The following is a 23,865-nucleotide window of genomic DNA, read 5'->3' as shown; positions in this document are numbered from 1 at the left end:
GGTGAGAAAGGAAGAAATATTAAACTTCCCCATCTGTGGAATTTCAGATATTCTCACAAACAGTGGGGACAACTAATTCAATAGACCAAATCTTTGATCTTGGGACTTACCCCTATGAAGCTTATTCTCGCAAAGGAGAAGCTAAGCCTACATATAACTATGCCTAAGCATCACCCTCAGAAAACCTCTTGGAACATGACTCCCAGGGGTGTAAATCTCCCTGACAATATAGGACATGACTTGCAGGGATGAGCCAGGACTTGTCATCATGGGATTGAGAAAGGCTTCTTGACCAAAATGAGGAAGAGAGAAATGAGACAAAATAAAGTTTCAGTGGCTGAGAGTTTGAGACAGAGTCGAGAAGTAATCCTGGAGGTTATTCTTATGCATTATATACATATCCTTTTTTAGTTTATGATGTATTGGAATGGCTAAAAATAAGTACCTGGAACTGTTAACTGTATTACAGTAGACTTGATTCTTGAAGAAAATTGTAGAACTATTTAACTTTTACAGTGTAACTGTGTGATTGTGAAAATGTTGTGTCCAATGCTCCCTTTATCCAGGACAGATGAGAAAAAAAAAGTAAGGAAAAAAAATAATAATAATGATAGGGGAGGAGATAAGGGGTGAAAAAAAATTGGGTAGATTGAAATACTAGTGGTCAGTGAGAGGGAGGGGTAAGGGACTTGAGATGTATGGGTTTTTTTCTTTTGTCTTTTCTTTTTCTGGAGTGATGCAAATGTTCTAAAAATGACCATAACAGTGAATACACAACTCTGTGATGATATTGTGAGCCATCAATTGTATAGTTTAGATGGACTGAATGGTGTGTGAAGGTATCTCAAAAATATTTTTAAAAAATTGATTTGCAGTGACTTTTCTGGTAATATAAGTGATGTGATTTCATTTTTTGTAGGTCATAAAGAAGGCAAATGATACTTTAAATGGAATCAGTAGTAGTTCTGTTTGCACAGAAGTAATTCAGTCAACTCAAGGCATGGAATATTTATTAGGTAAATTATATTATATTTATTCAAAATCATGGCGCTTTGCATTATTTTCCGTTTTCCCTTATGTTAAGTATTTTAATCTAGATATCTGAAGCTACGTAGGACCTTCCTTAGTATCATCTGCATTTGCAGTTAGGCCACTTAAGTCACAGGCAGTAACAACTGTTTGATTTAAGATATCTATGGCTAAGTTTCCTAGTCCTTATTATACACATAGCAACAACAGTATAAAATTACATTTGTGCTACTAGTTTATTAAAAAGTCTGAACTAGGTAAGAAATAAAATTTTAATCATTTTGTTTCTGACCGGTGCCTTATCATGGTCTGGAGTCTTCCTTTCCCATCCTTAATGACAGATTCTTTAACTTCCTGTCTACCTTCAGCTATTAAGCATTCCAGTCCAACTTAAAACCTCAATCTCTATCTAATTCGGAGTCCCTTCGAGCTTAGGGTTGGTCCATAGTCAGAGCCACATACATAGGAATCTATAATATTTTTCAAATCTTTACTCAAATGTCAGCTTAAGCATGAAACCTTCCCTAGCTTCCCTTTCTCAAGACTGTATCCCGTCTTCCCAACCCCTGTCCCCTTCCTTGCTGGATTTTATCCTTAGCCCTTATCACCTTCATTATTTTATATAGTTTACCCAGTCTTGTTTATTGTCTGTCTCCCTCCTTTAGAATGAAGCTCTAAGAAAACAGGGATTTGGGTCTGTTTTGTTCACTGCTGTGTCTACAGACCCTAGAATGGTACCAGCACATAGTAGGCACTCAAAAATAGTTGTGCAATGGATCAGTAATGAAGGGATGAGGTCTCTCCTTTACTCCTGCCACCTCATTCTAGTTCCTCTTTTCTGCTCAGACACAATTTTCCTGTATAAGCAGATGTCCACCAGGAAATGGTGTACCTAGTCTTCCCTTCTAGTGGTATTCTTGACCTCTATGGGAAATTCTCTTAGAAGACCCCTCACTTGGCTTAGGGTAGATAACACCGTTGCCCCTGCCGTGGGGAAGGAAGAGGAAAAGCCCTAGTCCTATACATGAGGCTGATGACGTAGCACTTTGAAGACCCCCTGGAATTCTTTCAGTTTTCTCTTTAGAGGCTGGGTTAAGGGGCTGGGGATAGGTACGGGCTGGCAGCTGTCTTTAGGGTGTGGAGGTATTTGGCACCTGTCTTCCTTGTTTAAAGAGTTCAGTCACAATTCAGAGACCACAGGAAAAAAACCATCCTCTGTCCTTTTAAGTGTATAAAAGCTGTGTGAAGCCAGAGTTTGTAAATCCCTGGGGATTCAGAGAGTGGGTTATTTCTTAATTACTTTATGATGATATTGACACTTATTCTCTTCTGAACTTTTAATATTCCCATTTTCAAACACCTTTAATGAGATTTCCCAAATTCAAATAGGTGGACTCAAAAAGAAGCCAGAAAAAAATAATAGCTAATTCTTGCACAATATTCACTGTTCTCCAGGCACTGTTCTTGAAGCAATTAGGTAAATTAACTCATTTAATCCTCTCAACAACTCTTAATGAGATACAATACAATTATCCTAATTTACAGATGAGAAAACTGAGGTATAGAGAGATTAAGTAATCTGACCCAAGTTATACAGGTAGTAAGTGGCAGAGCTGGGATTTGAACCCAGGCAGCATAGCTCTATAAGAGTCTGTGTTCTTACCAGTGAGCTGTACTGCAGCATTGAGCGGTGAGTTGGTCCCAATCAATATTAAATTCACCTCAATCTTGTAACATTTCTCAATTCCAAATCAGCAGGTAATAATGCTGCCTTGTCTTGTTCATCTCATCCTCTTTACTTCTAGTTCCTAACCCTACTGTCTCACCTGTCAGGTGTTGTTGAGGTTTACAGGGTAACCAAACGTGTGGAGCTGGGGATAAAGGCCACTGCAGTGTGCAGTGAGAAACTCCAGCAGTTGCTGAAAGACATCGATAAAGTATGGAATAACTTGATCAGCTTCATGTCACTCGCCACACTCACGGTAAGCCCATTAGACAATTCAGCATATGAGTTGTAAAGCAAGATGTATGTTCCCATGATAGCACTTATTGGAGCATGATGGTGCCTGCTGGACCATCTTAAAGGAGGAAGATGACATTTGTACAGATTGATTGGCTTCTGGATAGCTCCAAGGGCCATTGTACCTAAAAACAATAATAATAAGAGTATAGGAAAATACTCACTCTGTCTACATCCTTCTGAATTCGCACACATCTATGCATGCTTTGTAAAGTATTGATGTGAGTTTCTTTCCACTTCTGGTTATTTATGTCCCAGTAGATGTCCTTTTAACACACTGTGTGATACAGCTTATTGCTATCAATGGTTCACTTAGCAGTTTTACTTTTATATTAGGTTCTTGGATTATTTTCATTTTTTCCTGTTAATGAAGAGTTCTAGGGTGATTATCTCTAAGCAAATGACTCTCCCCTTTCTGGGATATGTTCTTCAAAGTAGACTTATGAGCTCAGAGTATATGTAACCATGTGTCCAAGCATGTGTGTGTAAATCACTGGATAAATTTGGTAAATGGCATTCCAGATACCTTGGACTATTTAACAGTGCTGTTACCTATATAAATATACATTTCTCTTCATTGTGTTCTTGCTTTCTTGTTAATTTTGTAATTTATCAAGCATGTAATGATCCTCTAAAGTTATTTTTAATTTATAATCCTATAATTTCTGGAAATGCTATGCAGTGTTCCAAATCATAATTTACTATTCTTTTTCCTTTGTGTAAAAAATCGTTATTGATCTTATATATTTTTATAGTTTTTAAATATATATATATATAGGCTAGTAAAGCTTTTATCAGTTATTTTTTTCCTCTCCTCTTTCTGCTACATTTTTACATTTCACTGGGCAAAACTTTTTTTTTTTTTTTTTTAATATTTTCTTACCTACTCAGTTTGAGTCTAAAGATATCCTTTCTGCAAGAGTCAAGAATTTAACTTCCTTCCACAGCTGTAATAAATATGCTATTCCATTTTCCTGTGGCTTTTTCTTTTTTTTTTTTCTTTTGCCTTTAACCATGTGACCCATTTGAATAAGATTGCAGCCATTTGGTAGGAGGCAATTCTTATTGCCCTGTAGTGATAACCCTCCTGGCAACATATCTTAAATAGCAAATCTTCTCACCATTGTTTCTTGCTTCTGATATATAATATTAAGTTCTTAAAACTTTAAATCTTTTACAAATTCCCTACTTCATTCCCTGAATCATGCAGTTTTGGTAATTATTTTCAATAAATTCTGTTCTAACATATACAGTAAGAAATGAAATATAAATATTTGAAAGGAGGAGACAAAATTATGCTCATTAGGGTGATATTAAAATATTTCCAGAAATCTGAAGTCAAGGACTTTTAAATTTGAGTTTGGTAAAAATTTCATAGCATTCCTATATATATAAATAATAATTAGAAAATGGAATAATAATGGAAATTTTATTTTTAAAAATTATTAAATCATTCAGGTCACCATCACTTTGACCTTCTGACATTCTTGATAGTGTTACTTGTTCCACTTTTCATTCTGTTCTGCGTATCACTACCAGACTGTTCTTTCTAAAATGCGAATCTAATCATGTCATTTAAATTCCATTTAAAATCCTGTGGTAAGTTCTCCCAGTCCTTTAGAATCCAGTTAAACTCTTTAACTTGGTGTGTAAGGTCTTTCCCATGTCTTGGACTGCCTTTGCCGCCTCTCTTTCTCTGTTATGCTGCTTTACTCTGAGGACTCTGCATCTTTTTCCCCTGAAGTTGTTCTAAGACCCCTTCCGTCTGAATTAGATACCCTTCCTCTGTGTGTGTCCGTAGCAGATTTCTCTGTCATAGTATTTACCATGCTTGTTGATAATTGTGGGTGTATTTGTCTCTTGCCAACTAGTGTGTCAACTCTTTAAGAGCAGGGCTGTGTCCTTATTTCTTTGTGTTCTAACACAAACATTTAGAGGGATTTTTTTATTCTTGATTTTTTTTCTTTTTTGAAATTTAGGATTTTTTTTTAAGCTAGGTACCATGCATTTTGTACTTCATAATTTTAATAACCGGTTTAAAATTTTTTAATAAATGGATAAGGAGGATGAAACAGAGAAAATGAAATAAAGATAAAGCCAAGAATGAAGCTAAGTTTACAAAAATGCATGCTTTACCAGTGCTTGCATTTATTAGTGGTGGACTATTCAGTTGACTAAGTTTTCCAGAATTTGATGCAAAGTTGATATGTCAGTTATATGATTCACTTGTTCTTAATATAAAAGTAAATCCAGACTTCCAGGGAAGATTGCAGAGTAGGGAGCCCCAGGACTCGGTTCTCCCACCAAAACAAGTATTAAACAGGCAGGAACTGTCTGAAATAACTATTTTAAAACCCCAAGGGCCAGAATAATAGTGTACAGCCTCCAAGGATGAGCAGAAGGAAGAGGCAGATAAATTATAGTAAATATAAAGAACTGTAAATTGCTCTATCTGCATGGTGGCTACTGGTGCCCATTACCCACTTGCGTGGCAGGCCGTAACAGGGTCCAGTCCCTGACTAGCTGCTGTTGACAGAAAGGGACTTAAAAATCTTCTTCCCCAAGAACAGGAGAGACCATGGCTGGTTACTAATCATTTTTGATTAGTGTATTTGGGTCACTTTCCAAGCTTTGAAGGCAACTATTATTTCAACCTGTTCTGGGCAAGGCAGCACCAGCCATTTGTTTTTAGCCTTCTACAGGCAGGGATGGTAGAGATTTAAAGGCACAGTGCTTCTTCAGGGCTCAGAGGAAAAATAGTTGAAGGGCTTCATTGACTGGACAGGCCAGAAAAAGTCAGTTTTGGGAAACTGTTGGAGAAGGTGTTGGAGCCCTTCCTGACCTGTTTCCCAGGGAACTTTGGAGCCAGTCAGCACCCCCTTCATGGGTCTCTGGCCTTGTTTTGGCTGGGAAAGACTGACTTGGGAGAGTCTTCTCTGAGGTGACCCTCCTCTCAGAATTTGCCTTCTAGACTAAAGCAGTGTGAACCAGTGAAAGGAGTGTAAAAAACTATAGAGATGGACAGTCTGGGACAATGGCCTGCTGGTGTCACATACCCGGGAGAAGGAGATCTGTCTCCTGGGAAATAGAGGGAACAACCAAACTCCTGTAAATAGGGGAACTCTAACAAGCAGAAGCCCAGGACAGGGCATAAACAGACATTTGCACACTGATGTTCATAGCAGCGTTATTCACAATTGCCAAAAGATAGAAACAACCCAAGAATCCATCAGCTTGATGAATGGATAAACAAAATGTGGTATATACATATGATGGAATATTATTCACCTGTAAGAAGGAATGAAATCCTGATACATGCAACAACATAGACGAACCTTGAGGATTTATGTTGATTGAAGTAAGCCACGCACAAAAGGACAAAGATCGTATGGTCTCAGTAATATGAACTAATTGTAATAAGCAAACTTTTGGAGTTAAAATCTAGAGTATAGGTTACCAGGAGATAAAATGGGGGTAGAGAATGGGGCTGATGTTTAATTTGTACAGACTTTTTAATAAGGTTGATTGTATATGGATAGAGGGAATGGTAGCACATAACTGCAAGTATAATTAACAGTGCTCAATTGTGGGTGTGGTTATGGTTGAAAGGGGGAGTTTAGGGTGGTGTGTGTCACTAGAAGGAAAACTTGAGGACAAAACATGGTAATGTATAATATAGAACGTCTCTATTGTGGATGATAACTATGGTTAATTGTACAAATATAAAATGTTCTTACATGAAGGGGTTGGGGGGAAGCCCAGGACAAGACAGAGGCCCCAAAAGATGAAACATTGCACACTGCCTTTGCATTGGGCAAACCTTTCTAATAGGAGGGTGGATGCTCAAGAAAATCTGATTGTCAACTAGTTACAAAACCAAGAAACAGACATCCCAGGGAATGAATCCCAGAGTTAATATTTTAAAGTATTAAAATGTACAGTTCTATGCAATGAAAGAATACAAGAGAAAGAAACAGGAAATGGGGCCCATCCAAAGAAAGTAGATAAAAATACAGAAAAGACCAATGAAAAAGACTTGACTATGCACATATGAGAATAAAGACTTAAAATTATCTTAAAAACACTCAAGGAGGGCGGGCCACGGTGGCTCAGCAGGCAAGAATACTTGCCTGCCATGCCAGGGGACCCAGGTTCGATTCCCGGTGCCTGCCCATGTAAAAAAAAAAACACTCAAGGAGATGAAAGTACAGAAAAAGCTAAAGGATATCAGGAAAACAATGAATGAACAAGATGAGGTATAAGTAAAAAGAAATTTTACAAAGAAACCAAACAGGGTTTGGTTTTGGAGTTGAAGACCCAATAACTGAAATGAAAAATGCCCAGAAAGGTTCAAGAGCAGATTGAAGGCAGGAGAAAGAATTAGTGAATTTGAAGATAAGACACTTGAAATGAGTAAGGTGGAGGAGCAGAAAGAAAAAAGAAATATTAAAAGCAAAGATAGGGGGCAGGCCACGGTGGCTCAGCAGGCAAGAATGCTTGCCTGCCATGCCAGAGGACCCGGGTTCGGTTCCCGGTGCCTGACCATGTTAAAAAAAAAAAAAAAAGCAAAGATAAGCTATGACAGCTATGTGACACCATCAAGCCCGCCAGTTTATGCATTATGGGAGTCACAAAAGGAATTGTCAAAGAAATATTGACAGAGAACTTTCCAAATTTAGCAAAAGACATGAATATGCATGGTCAAGACCCAAGAAGCTCAGAGAATACCAACAGGATAAACAAGAAAAATATAGCCCATCATATATTGATTACACTATCACATGCAAAGGACAAAAAGAGCTCTGAAAGCTGGAAAAAAAAAAAGCAACACGTCACGAACAAGGGATTCCCTATAATATTGAGTTCCGATTTCTCATCAGAAACCAAGAAGGCAGAGAGTTGAACTACTTAAAGTGCTGAAGGAAAGCAACACCATCCAAGAATTTTATATCCAGTGAGACTCTTTCAAAAACTAGGAAGAGATTAAGACATTCTCAGATAAACAAAAGCTGAGGGAGTTCATCATCACTAGACTGACCTTATAAATAATGCTAAAGGGAGTTCTTCAGACTGAAAAGAAAGAACACTAGACAGTGGTTCAAAGCAGCATAAAGAAATAAAAAACCTGCAGTAAAGATAACTATATGAAATTATAAATGCCAGTATGATTATATTGTACTGTTTGGTTTGTAACTCCACTTCTTACTTCCTACAGGTGCTAAAATGCAAGAAAAGTAATCTTATACATTTAAGTTTTGGGACATAAAGTGTATACAGAAATAAGTAACAAGTACCCCCCCCCCCAAAAAAAAAAAACTCGGGGACAGAGGAGTATGGGAAAAGTATATGTACATGCTATTGAAGTTAAGTTGGCATCAAACCAAATATGATTGTTACATATTAAGGATGTTAAATTTTAACCCCATGTAGCTATGAGAAAAACAGATGACGAACATATCCGGAAAGAAAGAAGAAGACACTTGTGTTGGTTTAAATCTCTATGTGCCCTCCTATATTCTGGAGCAGCTAGAAGGAAAAATATGAGAGGATCATTTAGTAGCCCATGACAAACTCTAGAATCTGTCCTGTAACCACTTATTGAAGAGTGCTTTGAAAACTATTGCTTTTTTATTTCTTTGCTTTGTATATGTTATACTATACAATAAAAAAAGTGCATAGGATAAAAAATTACAAGTAAAAACCAATTATTTTCTCTGCTAATTACATATAATAGAAATGATAATCTGCTTAATCTACTTAACAATATATCTTGCATAACTTTTCATTTTGTTAAATATCTTATAAATTATCGTTTTTTTTTTTTTTTTTTTTTTTTTTTAAACATTTTCTTGTTTTATTATATTTTGTTTATTTGTTTGTTTTTTACATGGGCTGGGGCCGGGAATCGAACCGGGGTCCTCCGGCACGGCAGGCAAGCACTCTTGCCCGCTGAGCCACCGCGGCCCGCCCAAATTATCGTTTTTAATGGTTGAATTGTATTCATCTACTCCATCTAAATGTGGGTACCTCAGGTTTTTAACCAGTTCCCTCATTTGGGATGTTTATATTGTTTCGATTTAAAAAAAGAGTGCTATAATGAACACACTTGTAAATAAATCTTTGCATATTTTCATGATTATTGCCCAATGCCAAATTCCAATAAATGTATTTCCTGAGTTAAAAAAAAAGCTCTATGTGCCCTAGAAAATACTATCTATATTCTTGTACTCAGTTCCTGTAGGGCTAGACCTATTGTGGGTGGGGCTTTTTGGTTTCCATGTTTCCATGGAGATGTGACGCAGCCCATTCAAGGTGGGCCATAATCCCCTTGCTTTCTCTGTGAAAGGATAAAAGACAGAGACAGAAAGGCCCCACCAAGAACAAGCCGGACCCACAGGACCTGTGAGAGAAGCTAAGGGAGAAGCATCCAGAGACATTTTGGAGAAAAGGACCAGCAGACATCGCTCTCTGCCTTCCATGTGACAGAGGAATCCCAGATGCCAGCAGCCTTTCCTAAGAAATCAGTAATCAGAAATTGGAAATCGGTAATCAGAAATCTCCAACAAAGAAAAAGCACAGGGCCAGATGGCTTCACAGGGAATTCTAGCAAACATTCCAGTAAGACTTAGCTCCAGTTCTGCTTAAATTCTTCTAAAAAATTGAAGAGGAGAGGACAATTCTTAATTTATTCTATGAGGCCAACATCACTGTCATATCAAAGCCAGATAAAAATACCACAAGAAAAGAAAAACTGCAGACCGTTACCTCTTATGAATATAGGTACTGAAATCCTCAACAAAACACAAGTCAAATCCAATAGCACATTAAAAGAATTATACATCATGATTTATTTCTGCTATGCAAGGTGTTGGTTTCACATAAGAAAATTAACATAATATTCCATATTAATAGAATGAAGGAAAAACCCACAATCTCTGTTGATACAGAAAAGGCATTTGACAAAATATAGCACTTTTCTTGATAAAAATCTCTTGGAATAGAAGGAAATTTTCTCAGCAGGATAAAGGGCATATATGAAAAGTCCACGATTAACATCATACTTAATGGTGAAAGTCTGAATGTTTTCCCTTTGCAGTCAGGAACAAGACAAGGATGCCCACTGTCACCAGTGTTATTCACCTTGTACTAGAAGTTCATGCCAGATCAGTTAGGCAAGAAAAAGAAATAAAAGCCAAGGGGTACATGGTTAGTTCAGTGATAGAATTCTCACCTGCCATGTGGTTCAATTGAACCCCCTCAAAGTGGGTTCAATTCCCAATTCCCAGTCCATGCACCAAAAATTAAAAAGAACGTTGTGAACAAAATTCCCTATGATATATACATATCACATACCTGCCTCTGTGGGTGTGTATATATATAGATATAGAAATGCACCCATTTAGGGAGACACTTTAAAAAAAAGAAATAAAAGGCATCCAAATGGGAAAAGAAGAAATAAAATTTGCCCTATTTGTGGTTGGTATGATCCTATATACAGAAAACCCTGAATATCCACGACAAAGCTCCTAGAGCTGATAAATGAATTTAGCAAAGTAGTGGGGTATGAGATCAACACTTAAGACTCAGTAATGTTTCTTTACAAACAGTGAACAGTTAGAAGAAGAAAGCAAGAAAATACAATTCATAATAGCAACTAAAAGAATCCAATAACTGGGAGTAAAATGAAACAGAGATATAAAGGACCTGTACACAGAAAGTTACAAAACTTTACTAAAATAAATTAAAGGAGACCTAAATAAATGAATGGATATTCCTAATTCATGGACTGAAAGACTAAATATCATTAAAATGACAGTACTACACAAAGCAATTTATAAATTCAATGCAATCCCAATCAGAATTTCAACAGCCTTCTTTACAGAAATGGAAAAGCCAGTCATCAAATTTATATGAAAGGGTAAGGGCCCCAGTAGCTAGAGCTATCTTGAAAAAGAAAAATGAAGTTAGACAACTCATTTCTCTATCTAAAAACTTATTACAAAGTCAGAATAATCAAAACACCATGGTACTTGCACAAGAACAAACATATAGACCACTGGAATTGAATTCAGAGCTAAGAAATCAACCATCATTTAGTTATGGTCAACTGATTTTTGTCAAGGTGGCAAAGACTACACAATTGGAAAAGAATGGCCTGTTCAGCAGATGGTACCAGGAAAACTGGATGTCTGTTTCCCAGAAAATAAAGGAGGAGGACCCCTGCTTCACACCCTGTATAAAAATCAACTCAAAATGGATCAGAAACACCAATACAAAAACAAGAACTATCAAATTCCTATAAGAAAACATAAAGAAGCATCTTTAGGAGTATGTTAGACAATGGTTTATTTTTGAAAAAATATATTTTATTGAGGTATCTTCATGCACCATGCAGGCTATCCAAAGTATATAATCAGTGGCTCACAATATCATCACATAGTTGTATATTCATCACCATGATCATTTTTAGAACATTTGCATCCCATAGTTCTCCCCCCTCCTCCTCATTGACTACTAGTATTTCAGTCTACCCAATTTTTTTTAACCCCTTAATCCCCACCTCGTTTATTTATTTGTCCTTATTTTTTAGTCATCTATCCATAGCCTTGATAAAAAGGGAGTGTCAGCCACAAGGTTTCATAATCACATGGTCATTGTAAATGCTATATAGTTATACAGTCGTCTTCAAGAATCAAGGCTACTGGAATACAATTCAACAGGTACTTCCCTCTAGCCACTCTGTCCAGGTTTGGAAAGATTATGTACCTAGAAAAGTCATGTTTTAATCCTGATCCATCTTTTAATCCATCCTCAGCACTGTAGGTTGAAACTTGATTAGATTATCTCCATGGAGGTGTGGTGTGCCCAATTGTGGGTATTAGCCTTTGATTAAAGGGAGATGTGACTCTACTCATTCCAGGTCAGTCTAGACAATTAATTTACTGGAATCCTTTAGAAGTGGAAACATTTTGGAGAGAACCACAAGAGCCCAGGTAGCCAGAGACCTTTGGAATTTAATAAGTTGCAAGTTTACAGTTCTAAGGCTGCGGAAATGTCCCAATTAAAGTAAGTCTATAAAAATGTCCAAATTAAGGCACCAACAAAAAAAGGTCCAATGAAATTGGTTCAGGGTTTCTCTCTCACCTGGTAGGGAACATGGCGATGTTGGCAAGCTTTCTCTCCAGGCCTCTTGTTTCATGATGCTCCCCCAGGGCTGTCTTCCTTCTTCATCTCCAAAGATTTCTGCCTGTGTGGGCTCTCATGGATCTCTCATCTAGTGACTGTCACTCTCCAAAATGCCTCCTCTTTTAAAGGATCCCAGTAAACTAATCAAGACCTACCTGGAAAGGCCACGTGTCTGTGGAGATAATCTAATCAACTTTCCAGCCTGTGGTGCTAAATAGGGATTAAAAGAAACAGCTGCCTCCACAAGATGGCTCAGGATTAAAACATGGCTTTTCTAGGGTACATAATCCTTTTAAACTAGCAAAAGTAGATCTTAATAACATTTTTTGATGTAGGACAAATGGCATAACTCCAAAGTACAGTTTAATGAAAATCACTCAAAGTGTGAAAGAAATAGATTGTGGTAAACTAGTAAAAAGTATAGCCAGTAGTGCATACTGATGATGGCTACATGTCTTTGCTCTGTGAGAAATGATACAAATCAGTAAGAAATATACTAACGTCCCAGTAGAATCTGAGCAAACATATTAATTCATAAAAGGGGAGCTATGACTAATCAGTAAGGATTAATTTAAATTAAGGCAAGATTTTATTTTTTACCTACTAATAAGCCAGGTTTTTCTTTTGGTTTGTGAGTTCAAGTTCTGTCCTTAATAGATTGGTTAATTTTTATAATGACTGATAAAAGGAACTTAGGGAGAAAAGGCACATAATTTGCCACAGTACTCAAATTTTCTCTGAGCTTCTAGAATTCAGTTCAATATTCTCTTCGTCACAGAAATGTAGTAATTATGCATCTGCTTTCAAAATTCCAACTGTTGAAGTTGTTTCGCTACTGTGATACAGTCCAAGGTGCTCATGAAGCTGAGAGAGCGAGAAGGGTGGAGCACATCTTGTTTACCATAAAGTTCAGTATCTTACCGTTGCTTTTGTAGCACTGTAGTCATTCAGAGCCTGTGGTCTTATCTCAAAACCCACTTGTTCCATATTTTTATAGCAACAAGATATCTAAAACCAGTCATTAGGAATCTAGAGATTGGTATATGTCTAGGTATCTCCTAATTCAGTCACCTTCTGCTAATATGGACCAAGTTAAGCCTGAATATCGTCATTGTCATTAGCCAACTTTTCCTGAGTGCTAACCACATGCTAGACCCTCTTCTAAACTCCTTATATAAATTTATTTCATTTTATTTAATCTACACAAAAGGCACCTTTTTACAGCTGAGGAAACATGCACAGAGAAATTGGTGGGGCCTGGATTTAGTCTAAGAGTTGGAAGCCTGCTTTTTCAAGGACCACACTGTTGTTTCCTTGAAATGGGGGAGTTGAGTGGTTAACCTGCCCTTGGAGAGAGGGGATTATTTAGCATTAGAGTTAATGAGATGAAGCAACAGGAGACTGTGCTGGCAGCACTTGATATAAACAGTTAAGTTATTTTCTGTACAATTTCCCCTATTGATATCCCAGAATTACAGAGTCACTTAAAAGCTTCATTCTTTCTGTTAGGATTTTAAAGTTCTTTGTTTAGGTGGCAGTCAGTTCTCATTGTAATTAACACTTTGAAAACTGGATTTATATACAAACCTTCAAATCAGCTACCATGTCTTCCCTTTTGGTGCAGTTAGAAAAAAATTGGCTGTAATTTCAAAGCATATCTTTTCTTGCTTTGAGCTCTTTGAGAAAAAAGTACCACAGAAGACCAAATGTATTAACCAGGCTCTTTATGTATCAGTTTTTTTAACTTGAGGACAAGGATAGTTGGGGAGAATCCTAGCCTGGGTTGCTGTGGTGTGTTTACTTCTCAAGGTAACTACACTCCTCAGGAACTGAAGGCCAGTTTCTTCCTTGTACATCTTCCCAAACTCTTACATTCCCACAGTGCTACAGCTGGTCCTAAGAAAGATTTGCTTTCTGGACTCTGATTGCTGCTCTGGGCATTTGTTTCTTAAGGCAAAAAATACATATAGTATAATGCAAAAATCTGTGTTGTACCATTCAGTGAGTTTTTTTAAGTCATACCGTTCACTGAGTTTTGACAAATGCCCAGTGTAACCCATACTCCATTCAAGAGATGGAATATTTCCATTTTCCAGAACGTTCTTTCTTGCTCCTTCTTAGACATTACCCCACTCAGAGGTAATCCCTATTGTTAGTTTTTTCTACCAAGGATTAGTTTTGCCTGACCTGTTTAAAGAAGCCATGGAATTTGGTTTTATTATTTTGAAGAAAGACTATTGGGTTACCCCGTCTAACCTGGGAAATGTACTATTTGCATATGGTAGCCTTTAATTCTTTAGTATGGCAAAATGTGAGGTGGGATAGAGAGAGTGGGCAGGTATTTATGTCCTCTCCTTCAGACTCTCATTATGAAAATCCTTTTCTAGAACCCCTGTCTAGATCCTAGACAGTGGTTTTACTGACATTTTTTAGACACCAGATGAGGGAATAGAGATGAATTAGTATGCAGTCTGACAATACACAGGAATAAATACTTCAGATTGTATGTGAACACCACTGAGTATTCATTCATCTCATTACCCATGTTCATTGAGTTGTAATTGCTTTTATTTTCTCCAGGTTAGTTGTGACACAATAGCAATCATTTTCTGCTTAGATATTTTTCCAGATTATAACCATGTCATTTCCTCTTGATAACTTATAGGTCCTTGGTCTGTAAAACTTACTTGAATTGCCCACTGCATGAAGAATAACAATCTACAGAGAAAGTTTAGGGTGTGACTTTTCATGAAGAAGCTTTTACTGTAACAACTGATAAAAATATAGTAATAAATGTAAATAACACACAAACCACCATCTATGGATCAATTCAATTGTAACAAACCCATGCAGACTCAGGCATTCTGGATTAGAGAGTCAAAGCATGGTAATCATTATTAGAGCGAGGCATGATTGAGGTGGTATATTCAATATTTAACTTTTTACAGATTGCTTGCTTTTAGGTGGATGAGTTTCTTAATGAAATAATTGCTACTGTCAGGCTCATTGATTCCAATACTACTACTACTGATAGTTATCATTTATTTTTCACCTAGGACCTGCCAGGCATTGTGCTATATGCTTTACATTCATTCTCATTTTGTCCTGGTAACAAACCTATGAAGTCAACATGTAATACCCATTTTTATAGGTGAAGAAGTTACGGCTCAGGGAAGATGAAACTTACCTCAGCTGAAAAATCTGAGATTTGAATGTGCATCATCGTTTCAAAATCCCTACACTTTCCAAGGCCTTTCCCATTTCCACGATACTGGAAAAGACTTATTTTCTTCCCATGAAGACTCCATAGACTATTGCCATCAAAAGACATCTGCATTACTTTTCTCCAGTGAAAAAGTCCCAGAATAAAGTGCTGCATCACAGCAGTGTTTCTGGAACCAAGGAGAACAGAGTACACTGCCTTAAACTCCAAATTATGGCTCCTTAATTTTTATTTAAGTTGAAAGGTATACTGGTTAAGTTTCATGTCACTCTTTCCCTTTAGTACTCCTTTTATCCATGGACTAAGACTCCCTCTTGTGGAGGAAGAGTTTCTCCTCTGGGCACAGACTTAAAAAGAACTTTTTTTTTTTTTCAAGGGATAAAAAATGATCTATTTTAGTGAGATGTGAAGTGCCCTGGTGGTTAGCTCCCTGTATGATTGTTACCTAAGGGTTTATCTTGTAAAATGTGGGTCGAAGCTCAGTAGGTTTGAAACAAGGAAAGAATTCAATCCTGGAAAAAAAAACAACTCAATTGTTGCATATAAAATCTAAGAGAAGAGAAAAGACTATTTATTCCTCTAAACCTCTAGTCAATTGAAAAATCATGCAAGCTCTTTGATTCTAATATTATCCTCAATGTAATGGAAACTCTTTTGTACCTCAGTTCAGTGTGAAATAAGCAGTGAATTTCAGAGGACTTACCTCCTATTATTGTGGCATATCACAGTTTATTTTTAAAAATTTTTTAAATTTTTGTCATCTTGCCAGGCTGCAGAGTGTTTTGGGGACAGAATCTTCATCTTGTCTCTGCGTGGCTACCCCCAGTTGACAGATGGAGGGCTTGGGAGACAGAATTATGGTCCCCCAAAGATGTTTATGTTCTGAAACTCCATAACCTACAATTATATTACCTTATATGATAAAAGGGAGTTTGGAGATGTGATTATGTTCAGGATCTTGAGATGGGAAGATTATCCTGCATTATCTGGGTAGGACCAGTATAATCACAAGGGTGCTTATAAGAGGGAGGCAGGAGAGTAGGAGTGAGATAAAGTAGAATTATACAAAAGCAGAGAGAGATTGGAAAGATGAAAGTTGGGACCACAAGCCGAGGAGATCAGATGGTCTCTAGAAGCTGGAAAATGTATGGCTACAGATTCTCCCCTAGAGCCTTCAAAAGGAATGCAGCCCTGCCAACTCATTTCAAACTTCTGACTTTTAGAACTGTAAGAAATTAAATTTAAGTTGTGTTAAGCTATTGAGTTTGTGATAATTTGTTACAGCACCGATAAGAAACTAATTCACGGGACAGAGCGCTTAATGGCACATTGTAACCATACCAATACCAAAAATCTTGAATTGCTCATGGACGCTCTATCTAGATCCCTCTTTATATCCGTCAAGTTAGATATGCTGCAGTGACAAACAACCCTCCAAATCTTAATGATATAAAACAACAGAGCTTTATTTCTTGTTCAGGCTATGTGTCCATTTCAATTTGGATAGGGCTCTGTGCCATGTCCTCCTCACTTGGAGATCCAGGTTGACAGAGCCTTCATCACATGGGATGTCGCTGGTCACCATGAGGGGTCAAAGGAACATGATACTTCCATTGGTCATAAAGGCTTCCTCCCAGAAGTAATAGATATAACTGACAGTGGTAAGGCCCATCCTACCATTGTCCAGAAGAGGAGAATGAGAATATTGGTGAAGAACACTAATGACTATCAGACTTATTTCCTTAATAATGATTTTCTTTCTTTTTTTGGCATGGGCAGGCTCTGGGAATTGAACCCGGATCATCTCTGGCATGGCAGGCGAGAATTCTGCCACTGAGCCACTTTTGCCTGCCCTAGTATAATGATTTTCTTGAATGACATTTTTAGCAATTTGTTGTTGGTTAAAGATTCAAGATTATATATCTCCATCTGAGTCTGGAACTTGTTATGTAAGCAATTTGTGTTTCATATAACTATTTTCTCTATCTTAACTAAATGCATGAAATACTTGCTAAAGTAGGTGATGTTTACTATAGATATTATACCTTTTTATAGAAATACTGCCAATGATTGGTGTCAAACTATTTCTATTCACTACAGTAATCTTTGTGCTTATAGATGTGTACTTATCATGGTTAATTTTATCATTTGAAAGGTTAATTTAACCACAGGATAATTTATGCAGAGCTTTATGTTTTCACTGGAGATCACAATGTGACTTTTCCATTTATATCTCTTAGGCCTTTGATAAACAGATATGAAAGGGCCTTTATTAATTTGATTGATTTCAAAATTCAGAATTTTCCTAGATTCTAATTACTTTTCAAATAGTCCTGATTCAAGGACATGACGATAATCTACAATCTAGATTACAGACTGTTTTTATACCTCTTTAAAAAGCTTGTTAGATTTTGTCAAAGTGAATAATTGTGATAATCATTTAGAGTCCATTATCCTTTCCAGTGTATTTTTTATATAGCTTCAGTGGTCCCAACACTGCATGAGTGCAGTAGGAGGGCAAATAGAATTGTTACCGTTGCGCAGGTGAGAAAACGAGAGAGCAGAGAATTAAACAATAGTATCAGCCACTTCTACATTTAACCAAAGTGACCATGATTGCACCTAAAAAGAAAGAAAAAGGGATGGAGGGAGGGAAGGAAGGGAGGAAGGAAAGAAAGGAGGAAAGGGGAGGAAAATGATCCCCTGACTTGGCTAAGTCCCTTTAGATTCCTTAGGTCAGTCCTCATCCGTGCAGCTGGAACATGGACCTTAACCTTTTCTTTGAGAACTGTTTATCTTTCCTTCCCTGGTGTAAGATGAATGAATTCAGCTACTGCTAGTTTAAGAAAGGTTTATGGAGTTAGTACATGGTTTATTATTTCAAATTAGAAATAGATGAGGGAACATTGTACATACTCTATACATTTTTGGGGGGTGGAGAATCCATAATTTTTTGTGTGGGCAAGAAAAATACAAATAATATGATTTTACTCTGTTGCTCACAAAAAGTGTAGCAAAACAGTGTAGCTGAACTACCTTTAGTGATTCAGCCTAAAATAACAATAGAAAATGTAGCTAATAGTAAGGATTTGCCATCATTCTGGATCACTTCATCAAACTACCCAGCACACCAGGCTCTCAGATTCTGGGCCACGCGGACCTCAGAATCTCTACCTCACTTCAACCACCCATTCCCATGATCAGAATGACCACATCATCACGTCAAACACGTAGGGACTGTACAGTTCTAAACTCAGACATCGTATTTTCAGAGCCCAAATTGCTTGGATTTGTTTGGTTTTACTTATTTTTTATTGATACATACACATATCATGTAATCATCCAAAGTATACAGTCAGCAGTGGTTCACAATATCATCATATAGCTGTGCATTTGTCATCACTGTCAACTTTTTTTTCCTTGTGAAAAATAATATGTACAAAACAATAGATTTAAAATCACACCACAATTAGTTGTACAACAGATTTCAGAGTTTGGTGTTAGGATACAATTCCACAATTTTAGGTTTTACAAATTGTTTTTTGATCTGTTATTCAAGTATTTTTAAATTGAGGAATAATTTACATCCAATGAAATGCTCAGATCTTAAGTATATAATTTGATCAGTTTTGCCAAATGCAAACAGCCATATCCCACATCCATCAATATACAGAATATTTTGTAACCCACATTCCATCAATATACAGAATATTTTCATCACCTTTATATTTCCCTTGTTCCCCTTCCCAGTCAGTACCCTGTCCAAAAGCAACTACTCTAAGATATTGGAGACTAAAAGAATATCAATATAATGATTCACCAATCATACTCTTTTGTTAAACCCTACCGTCTCTGCATAACTCCACCATCACCTTTGATCTTTCTCCCACTCTTTAGGGTATTTGGGCTATGCCCATTCTAACCTTTTCATGTTGAAAGGAGCTTTCAGTAATATGGGATAGGGGTGTGGAACTAGTTGATGTTCTGAAGAGGCTGGCGCCTTGGCATTTCAGGACTTACCTGGTCCAGGGACACATCCAAATTGTTTTTTGATCTGTTATTCAAGTATTTTTAAATTGAGGAATAATTTACATACAATGAAATGCTCAGATCTTAAGTGTATAATTTGATCAGTTTTGCCAAATGCAAACAGCCATATCCCACATCCATCAATATACAGAATATTTTGTAACCCACATTCCATCAATATACAGAATATTTTCATCACCTTTATATTTCCCTTGTTCCCCTTCCCAGTCAGTACCCTGTCCAAAAGCAACTACTGATCTAATTTCCATCACCATAGATTTGCCTGTTCCAGAACTTTATGTAAATGAAATTATGCTGTATACGTGTGTATTCTTGTGTCTGGCTTCTTTTACTTCACATAATGTTTTTTCAAATTCATCCATGTTGTTGCATGAATCATTTCAATTCTTTTTACTGATGAGTTGTGGTGTTTCCAGTTTTGGCTAGCGTGAATAAAGTTGCCATGAACATTGTATTAATTTCCTAAGACTGCCTTAACAAGGTACCAGAAACTTGATGGCTTAAAACAACAGAAATTTATTGTCTCGGTTCTGGCAGATATATTTAAAATCAAGGTTTCAGTGGGGACATACTCTCTTAGAAACCTGTAGAGGAGAGTCCTTCCTTACCTCTTCTGGTCTCTTAATGTTTGCTGGCAATCCTTGGCTTTCTAGGCTTGCAAAGGCATCCCTCCAACCTCTACCTCTGTGCTCATATGGCTTTTCCCCTCATGTGTCTGCATCTCTTCTCCCCTTCTCATAAGGACACCTTATAATATTGGATTAGGGCTCACCCTACTCCAGTATGACTTCATTTTAACTAATTCCATCTGCAATGACCTTATTTCTAAATAAGGTTACATTCTGAGGTACTGGGGGTTAAGATGTCAACAATATCGTTTTGGAGAACACAATTCAACCTATAACAAACTTTTTTTGTATAGGACTTTCTCTGGACATGTTTTTACTGCTCTTAGATAAATATCCAGGAGTTGAATTGCAGGCTCATAAAGTAGGTACATATTTACTTCTGAGAACTGACAGTTTTCCATATTTGGAACATGCCCTTTTAATCACTGTGCTGCACTCTGCATATTTCATAGATTTGTTGTGAGAAGCAAATTAGGTCATGCATGTAAAATGCTTAGCATAAAATGTTCTAAAAAATGATCGTGGTGATGAATATACTACTATGTGATATTGTGAGCCATTGATTGTACACCATACATGGAATGTTTGTATGTTAAGAATGTTCGTGTTTGTATGTTGTTTTGATTTGATAATACAAAATAAATTTAAAAAAATTTTAGGTGGAAAAAAATACTTAGCATAGTGCTTGGCACAGCTAAGGGCTTGACTTATTAGTTGTTGTTGTTATTTACTATCTCTAGCTGATGACTTTCAAATCTCTCACTCTTAAGCACTAGGCCTGTGTATTTAATGCTTGCTTGTATTACTTCTGAACTTACCGTCCCCATAGGCAGTTCCAGATCAGCTTTTATCAGACTGAGTTCATCTCCCCAACCTTGCTACATCTCCATACCTGGTCCTCCTCTCATATTTTATTCTGATGAATCCTTTCAGTTGCCCAAGCCTCTCCTCTAAGTTCTAAGAGTTCACCCAGACCTGTTGATTCTACTGCATTGATATCTCTTGTATGTTTCTGTTTCTTTCCATTCTCCATTGTTGCTACATTAGTGCTGATCATCAGCATTTCTCTTTGGTTATGGCAGCAACCTTCTAACTGAGGCCCATACCATGAGGACTGCTATCCGTAGTTCTTTGCCTACACTTTAACCTGAAATACAAACCTTATCCTGTTGTGATCCAGTTAGAACCCTTAATGGCTTCCCAGGATAAAGTTGCAGCTCCTTATATTCCTTTCAACGTTCTCCATGCACCAGCTTCATCTCTTACCTCTTTTCATAAGCTTGGCTCCCACCCTCTAGATTGCTTCCCATTTCTGTCTTTTATTTAGAGGCCTTTACCTATACTGTTTATTCTGCATAGAATATCCTTCCCTTTCCTACCTCACCCTACTTCATTTCCTTCACCTAGCATATTCCCTTTAGTACTCAGCCAAGATGTATTTTAGTTCTAGGAAGTCTTCTGTGACTTTTAAGTTCCAGATAGCATTCTCTACCCCTTCCCTCTCAGGTTGAGGCAAGTGCCTTTTCCATGTACTCTGACTTGACTCTAGTATGGCTCTTCTGGCACATATTGCTTGATACTTACCTGGCTCCCACCCTACACTGAGTTGTCAGAGGACAGGGACCATTTCTTGCTTATGCCTGCATCCCTAGCACCCAGAACATATAGCAGGGAAATTGAATAATTGTATTGTGATGTTAGAGAACTTACTTAATTTGCTGCTGGAGCCATTGGGAAGGAGTGATTAAGGAGGTGTGGTAGTTAGGTTCAGGTGTCAGCTTGGCCAGGTGAAGGTGCTTAGTTCTGTTGCTGTGGACATGAGCCAATGGTATGTGAAGCTCATCTGTTGCTGATCACATCTGCAGTGGGCTGGGAGGTGTGTCTGCTGCAGTGAATGATATTTGATTTAATTGGCTGGTGCTTAAATGAGAGAGCTCAATGTAGCACAGCAAAAGCAGCTCTGTATACCTTATTTTAGCACTCACAGCTCAGCCCAAGCCTTTGGAGATGCAGAAAGGAATCATCCCAGAGAAAGTTGTTGGAACCCAGAGGCCTGGAGAGAAGGCCAGCAGAGATCACCCTGTGCCTTCCCACGTAAGAAGGAACCTCACTTGAAAGTTAGCTGCCTTTCCTCTGAAGAACTAACAAAATAAATCCCCTTTTATTGAAAGCCAATCTGTCTCTGGTGTGTGGCATTCCGGCAGCTAGCAAACTAGAGCAGGAGGGAAGCAAACTGAGTTTGGAATTGCTGGGTTCTTACCCATTTGTCTTTGTCATCCTCACAGCCCGATGAAAACTCCCTGGATTTTTCCTCCTGTATGCTACGTCCTGGAATTAAGAATGCACAGGAACTTGCTTGTGGAGTGTGCCTCCTAAATGTGGACTCCAGGAGCCGGGTAAGTCACATACCACTCTGCTGAAGGCAAAGAACTCCCCTAAACTGAACCTGGAGACACCCTTCTCTAGCCCACCTCACTGCAAGGTCTTTGAACAGAGGTGAGGATTTTATAAAGGCCTGAAAGCTAACCATAGAAGTAGATACATTCTGATGGGGAAGCTGATGAGGGAGCCCATGCAGTTCTTCTGTTTCTAATGAGAATGCTATTTGCATTGCACCTGCAGCACCCTGTGAACAGTGGGGTGGTGGGCAGGAAAGGTTACAACTATAAGGATTTGTTTGGCAGTAAGAGGCCTTGTTCTGGGAATTTTGTTGATCTGATGGTTTCAACGTTATTTCAGAAAGAAGAGAAGCCTGCAGAAGAGCATCCTAAGAAAGTATGAACCATTTACACATTATCTTAGCATTTCCATCTTAATTTTTAAGTGTGGAAGGCAAGTTGGATGATTCCTCTGCCATTCTGAGCTGTTCTAATCATGAATCCTTTACTGAATCATTTTTGTTCCCATAGTGTTTGATTTAATTGGCTAACGCCCATGTGAATCAACTCTGTCCTGTTTGCATGCTTGTATCTCATAATTGGCTTCTGGTGTTGTGGTTATTTTTCTCCGCAATGAACAGGGTAATGGAATGAGCAGCATCTGGAAAACTGGAAGTTGTAGTAACACAAAGAATGAGATCAAAGATCTTCAGAATTTGGCAGTTAACCGACAAAACCAAATTGTTTGAGTTTTAGACTTTCATTTTGTGTATTGGTTTATTTGTATTGCTTTAGAACTCTAACACCAGGAAGTGGTTGAGGTCTGGACCACTTTTCCCTGACTGGCTGTAACTTCCTTATAAGCATTACTCATCTGAATGTAATTCCTGTGTGTTTAATGTCGCTTTTGTTTTTGTTTTTGCTTTACAAACCCTTTATCTGTTTGGGCTTTTTAACTGTGTGAATTCAGTTAGCATCTCCCAATGGCATTAGACCCTAAGTGTTTTTATCTCTTGTCTAGTTACTCTTATAATTTTTTTTTTCATGATAGGACAGTAATTGGGCACAGAAATTTAAGAGATTACATGTGATAGTTAAATGCCAGCCTTAGGCAGAGAGCTTCCTTCAGCACAGTGAAGGATAAAAATTACCTGTAGCCCTTTGTTGTTTTATTTCCCCATATCCTCTCTCTCTCTCATGAACGCACACACACACACACACAACCTCTGCCGTTTTCTGTGAAGGATTTGGTCTTTTACTGAAACTGGGATTAATGATAAAGGTTTTTATACTTTTAATTAGCAGCAAAAACTTTCTCACTTGTATTCCTGTGGCCACCTGCTCAGCTTG

At 37.6% G+C, this 23,865-nt stretch overlaps 1 protein-coding gene across 14 annotated transcripts in view; it reads left to right on the top strand.

Moving 5' to 3' along the window:
• Nucleotides 1-23,865, top strand: part of SYNRG (synergin gamma) — a 127,431-nt gene that overhangs the window by 91,069 nt on the left and 12,497 nt on the right. For 12 of the 14 annotated variants that reach the window (XM_077165097.1, XM_077165094.1, XM_077165096.1 and 9 more), the window contains 4 exons: nt 920-1,016; nt 2,863-3,011; nt 22,423-22,533; nt 22,877-22,912. In XM_077165097.1, the coding sequence (XP_077021212.1) occupies nt 920-1,016; nt 2,863-3,011; nt 22,423-22,533; nt 22,877-22,912 (393 nt within the window). The remainder of the gene's footprint in view (nt 1-919; nt 1,017-2,862; nt 3,012-22,422; nt 22,534-22,876; nt 22,913-23,865) is intronic. The other 2 variants (XM_077165093.1, XM_077165104.1) reach the window with 1 other exon arrangement.

The sequence above is a fragment of the Tamandua tetradactyla genome, chromosome 6 (genome assembly GCF_023851605.1).
Source record: "Tamandua tetradactyla isolate mTamTet1 chromosome 6, mTamTet1.pri, whole genome shotgun sequence".
Taxonomy (NCBI): Eukaryota; Metazoa; Chordata; class Mammalia; order Pilosa; family Myrmecophagidae; genus Tamandua; species Tamandua tetradactyla.
Note: the sequence above shows the minus strand (reverse complement) of the source record. Positions and strands in the feature narration are given on the sequence as shown.